Source organism: Coffea arabica, chromosome 2c (assembly GCF_036785885.1).
Source record: "Coffea arabica cultivar ET-39 chromosome 2c, Coffea Arabica ET-39 HiFi, whole genome shotgun sequence".
Classification (NCBI taxonomy): domain Eukaryota; kingdom Viridiplantae; phylum Streptophyta; class Magnoliopsida; order Gentianales; family Rubiaceae; genus Coffea; species Coffea arabica.
In genome coordinates, this window is record NC_092312.1 from 67,768,304 (window position 1) to 67,774,219 (window position 5,916).

Consider the following 5,916-nt stretch of genomic DNA (forward strand, 5'->3'; position numbering starts at 1 on the left):
AATTCTTTCCTAAAACAATTGGGTAGCCATTGTATGGCCAAACCTATTTTTAAACTCTTTAAGATTGCTTATGAAAATTGGCAACAGGGTTAGGAACAATTGTTAATAGCAGTAAATTTGGATATATCTGATTTTCAAAAATCTAATATCCCAAATTACACTGCACCACTTGATAAGATAGTGTAGCATAATTTAAGTCATTAAATTTTTAAAAATCGAATCTACCCTACTGTGAGTTTTGTTAATAGGATTATATATGAATTTTGTAATGTATTTATGTTACAATTCATAGCCAATTATTTATACAACATTATTATATAGAAAAAAATACATTATATCTAGATAGGAAATTATTTAAAATATCATTTGAAATAATTAATTAGTATATGACTTTTTATAATATAATGTATATAAGATAAAAAAAGTGATTAAAAATATAAAAAAATTATTAAAATATATATTTACGATACAAGCAAATATTTGTTTTTTCAAATAATTCCTCTACAAATAAGCAAGTGGGACCGAATCCAAGATTTTAACACAAAATCCAGACCGCACCTCCATGTTTCCTCCCCTTTTTGCGCAAATCTTGGCCTTTAACCGCAATAGTTCTGTGTCCAGATTTTTGAAACTCATATTAACTGAATGGCAATCCACTTCACACAGTCGTTAAAAGATTCATCTCCGGCAGATTTGATGTGACATTGCTGATCATTTAGAGCTAGACCTGCAGAAACATTAGTGCAAGAATCAGATTCTCAAAACTCACCCGTGAATCTTAGTACGGATTAGAGTACTATTACTTGTAAAATCTAAAAGAAACTGAGGATTGCTTTCAGGAAAAACTATGGATCCTGTGGAGAGGATATCTGAGGCTCTGGAGCTCAATGAAGAGAAACGAAACAGCCTCCAAACTTTGATGGGCTTCGTGATGCTCCAGTGCAAAGATGTTGAGGAGCACCTGAAGCTTTTAAAGAGTTCTTTCAGTGAAAGCTTCACTGAGCTTCAGTCCAGAGAGATGCTCTTGAAGTCAGCCCAGGAATCAGGTAGGAAGAGCTTTCAAGAATTTGATTCAAGGAGAAAATGGATAGAGGAGATGTTGAAGAAAGTGGAGGGAAAAGAGAACCTGGCAATAGGGATTCTGCAGGAAATGGAAAAGAAGGAAAAGCAATTTGGGAGCACTGTTGATGAAAAGCTCAGGGAAATTTGTTTAAAAGAGCAGCAAGTTGAGGGCCTGATTCGAGAGATGAGCATAATTCAGAATGAGATGGAGATAAGGGCAAATGAGCTTGATTTAAAGGAGAAGAAGTTGGATGAGCTTGAAAATGAACTTGGAGTAAGGGAGAAGATTTTGGAGTTAACTGTGGAACTTAATCATCAAAAGAGAGAACTTGTAACAATACAAAAATCCCAGAAACAGGGTGCCAAAGAACCTGATTCAGTGAATCAGGTGTACTCTGCAGAAGTGAGGCCTGAATGCAGGAAAAGGTGTAGGGATTCATTAGTGGTGGAACCCAGAAAAAAGAATGATGTTGATGCACAAGGCTCGGACATGGGAGAAAAATGCAGCAACCGTTCCAAAAGAACTTGCGTCGATGAAAAAGATGCTGAACAAGTCAAGGCCCTTGATGATGTTGGTGAGTTATATTCAGATTCCGCTGAAAATTCAGATTCAGGATCGAGTTATAGGCCTAGTAGTTCAGAGGAGATTGACAACATTCATATTAATCTTAACGATTCTGAATCTGATTCAGATTTAAAGGAAATTAATGGAGTGTCAAATTCTTTTGACGGAGCAGACTCATTATTTGTCAATATTCAGAAGAAGGATAGACTTGAGAACATGTTCGAAGCTGGGCAAACGTGGGCTTGTTTTGATGGAAAAGATAGCTTGCCAAGATCATACGCCACAATCGCAAAGGTTCTCAAAACAAATTGGAATCTGAGGATGCAAATTACATGGCTTAAGCCCGTTCCATGGTCAAGATGTGAGAAGAAGTGGATAAACGCAGGCTTACCTGTTGGTTGTGGATTGTTTAAACGTGGGATGAGAAAAACCTTATATCCCAATGCTTTCTCTCATCAGGTGTCCTGTATGAAGCTGGAGAAATGCATGCGGAAGTCCAAGCCTTACTTCATTCGACCGAGAAAAGGAGAGACTTGGGCTATTTATAAGGACTGGGATATTGCTATTTGGAGCTCTCACCCAGAAAACCAGAGAAAATGGGAGTATGAAATTGTGGAGATTCTGTCTTATGAGGTGGATCTTTGGGGCATTCGAGTTGCTTGCTTAGAAAAATTGCAGGGGCACATGAGTTCATTTCAGAGAAGCAAGAATGAATCAGTTCTGATAAGGCCTAATAGCTACTTTAGGTTCTCCCACAGAGTGCCTTCGGCTCAGATGACCTGCAATGAGAGGGTCAGTGTCCCTGATGGTGTTTTTGAGCTCGATCCTAAGTGCCTACCTCCTGGAGTGTGATGAGGTTTGAATCTTGCATGGTAGTGAAAATGCTACATAAGTTGAACTTGAGTATATGTGCAATATGTAATGAAGCATTTTACTTGCTGTTGGCTTTGTTTTAGCTTCAGTGCTGGAATATCCAGGTTATATTAGACCATTTTAGCAGAATCCTAGTTTTATCCTGTCTGATGCATCTAAGTAAATTATCAGACAATATAGTATTGATGGTATGCTCTTATGTAGAACCTTTTCTAAGTTAGTATCATTGTCGGACTTATTCCTTTCCATCTTGGCTCGCTGATTGCTAAATTTTGCTGCTACTATGGTTATCTAAATTCTGAAATTTTCTGCACTAAATTTTATCTTGGCCATCATATTTTGATGCACAATAGGCTGTCACAAACTATTGTGGGGTGAATGCCTTGTTGTCTCCGGGATGAAAGCCTTAAAATCTGTCATGGTTCAAAGACTCGGCCAAACTATCACTAGAACGGAGCTCTCCGTTCCGATTCTGGGACGAGATGATTTCGAGATATATGGATCGTCGAGAACTCAGCCTAGAATTCTTTGACACGGATAGAAACGATTGAGTCGTCTCGAATCATCCCGAGTCAAATCGAATCCAACAAAAAACCAACAGAAAAAAAAAGCAAAAAAAAGGATGAGATCGCTTCAAAATTTTAGAATATTAAATGCTTTAAAATTTGCGTTTCATCGAGATTGCGATCGATATGGCAAGATCAATGTAAAACTGTCATAGCCGCAACCGCGACTGCAACTTTAAACCATGGTCACAATTGGTGATAATAAAAGAAAGGGATAATTGCAGAAACCTCATCTGAGGTTTCTGACATTTGCACTGACTTTCCCTGTGGTTTGAAAAATTACACTGACCTCCCCTAAGGTTACTAATCCTTTGCAAATTTAGTCCAAACGATTAAAATATTATTTTAAGGAGTGAAATAAGAATTTTGTACTAGATTTGCCCTTTGTGCTATATGTCCAATGAATGACAATGTACTATAAATCAATTAATAATTAATAAACTTTAAGGAGTATAATTTATGGGTAAACACGCGTTACTCATTTAAAATACCGGTTCTTTACGGGTATTTTACTTTCAAACATTTAATTTGTGATAAATATATCAATATTTGTAAGTAAAATTCAAAAAGTGTTAAAGTAATATTCTTGCAAAAAGGAAATCGGTAAGTTATTTATTTAATATAAATTAAATATTTTTTTAAAAAAAGAAATGACCCATAAAGTATTAATTTTGTATGGCTTTCATCCATTACATGAGTAAAGTATTCGCTCTTTATGTGCATTTTATTCATTTAATTTATGTTAAATATATAAATGTTTGTAACTAAAATTGAAAAAGTGTTATATTAATATTTTTACGGAAGAGAGATTGGTAGGTTTTGTTTTTAATAAAAATTAAATATTTGAAAGTAAATACAAATCTATATTTGAGCATAAATATTTGTATTAAATTAAATGTTTGAAAGTAAAATACCTGTAAAGAACCGGTACTTTAAATAGTTACCGGCTCTTTATGGACAAACACGCATTACTCATTTAAAGTACTGATTTTTTACGGGTATTTTACTTTCAAACATTTAATTTATGATAAATATATCAATATTTGTAAGTAAAATTCAAAAAGTGTTACAGTAATATTTTTGTAAAAAGAAAATTGGTAGGTTATTTATTTAATATAAATTAAATATTAAAAAAAAATTGCCCATAAAATATTAATTCTTTATGGCTTTCATCTATTACATGAGTAAAGTATTGGCTCTTTATGGGCATTTTATTCTGAATCATTTAAGTTATGTTAAATACATAAATATTTGTAATTAAAATTGAAAAAGTGTTATATTAATATTTTTATGGAAGAGAAATTGGTAGTTTTTGTATTTAACAAAAATTAAATATTTGAAAGCAAATATAAATCTGTATTTGAGCGTAAATATTTGTATTAAATTAAATGTTTAAAAGTAAAATACCCATAAAGAGCCGGTACTTTAAATAGATAATGTGTATTTGCCTATAAACTATACTTCTTAAAGTTTATTAATTGTTAATTGATTTGTAGTACTTTGTCATTCATTGGACATGCAGTATAAAGGACAAATTTGGTAAAAATTCTAATTTCACTCCCTAAAACAATATTTTAATCGTTTGGACTGAATTTGCAAAGGATTAGTAACCTCAGGGGAGGTCAGTGTAATTTTTCAAACCACAGGGAAGGTCAGTGCAAATGTCAGAAACCTCAGGGAAGGTTTCTGCAATTATCCCTAAAAGAAATTAAGACTAAGCTATTCCTGACATTTTCTTGCGAAAGTAAGAATTCGGCAAATTAAGACTAAGCTATTGGATGCAGTATTATTGCTTCAAATACTGACCTGTCTTCATTGTTGAACGGTTGACCGTATAGGTTATTAAAGTTACAAGTATAGGTTATTAAAGATACAAGTAGCAGATTCAAAGGTTGTTCCAGCATGAACCATCGAGTAAATCATCAAGCAGCCTCATATTAGTGGTATCTTCTTAAACAAATTCATATGCAACCTTTAGGGTTTAACCATCAGCCCTTGGTTGCATGAAGGTGCATGCTAGGTAACTTGTTCTTTTTCCTCTTTTGCTAGTTTATTGCAAAATTTAGCCAGAATTACTTTCTCGTTAGTCATTACTATGGCTATCTGCATTCAGCGTTTTATTAAAAAACTGGTTGAATACATTTAACCCTCATTTTGATTTTAAAGTCAAGCAGCCATCCTACGGTTACGTGGAAAGTTAATTTATAACCTGCGTCGTTACCGCTAACTCACAAAATAAATTATATTTTAATTTATTCCTGTTATGAAATAACAAAAATGTGGATGTCCCTTTGTATTCCCAAGGGAATTAATTCATGATTTTATGGCTACTTATGTATAGAAGTTACAATTCATAAATCCATTCATGTAGTGGAGAAACCGTTTCATAGGTTTCTTCATATTATTGTAATAGTGGATGTTTAATAGGATTTATGTACCTTTAATCTTGTAGTGCCTATATATAGAGGTACATTGAAACCCTTTGGTATGACTTTTGTATCTTATTGGAATATAAGAATATTACTCTCCATTTCTCTACTTCTTTCTCCAATATTTCACTTGATATTGTAGTAGCTTATTTGATTAGTTTTATAACACGTTATCAGCACGAAAACTCTTCTTTTGAGCAAAGGCGAAAACGAAGGCGCTACTTTGAGCAAAAGTGAAGTACAAGATTTTGCCGAAATTCTGCCCGTATTTCTTCAAGTGACTTTTGAGGTAAATTTCTAAGTCAAAATCTTATTTCAATTTCTTATGGCTAATCTTACAAAACAAGAGTTTGTACCTCTTGATATTTCTGGAAAAAATTATTTATCATGGGTATTGGATGTTGAAATCCATCTTGAGGCA

At 33.5% G+C, this 5,916-nt stretch overlaps 1 protein-coding gene across 1 annotated transcript; it reads left to right on the plus strand.

The window, feature by feature from the left end:
* The first annotated feature begins 526 nt into the window (after nt 1-526).
* LOC113727525 (uncharacterized) lies at nt 527-2,748 on the plus strand. The gene has a single exon (XM_027251749.2). The coding sequence runs from the start codon at nt 848-850 to the stop codon at nt 2,477-2,479; it is 1,632 nt and encodes a 543-aa protein (XP_027107550.1). The 5' UTR covers nt 527-847; the 3' UTR covers nt 2,480-2,748.
* The last annotated feature ends 3,168 nt before the right edge of the window (nt 2,749-5,916 follow it).

Excerpts from the sequence above, each read along its gene's own strand:
- LOC113727525 (XM_027251749.2), top strand. The coding sequence starts at position 848 with ATGGATCCTGTGGAGAGGATATCTGAGGCTCTGGAGCTCAATGAAGAG.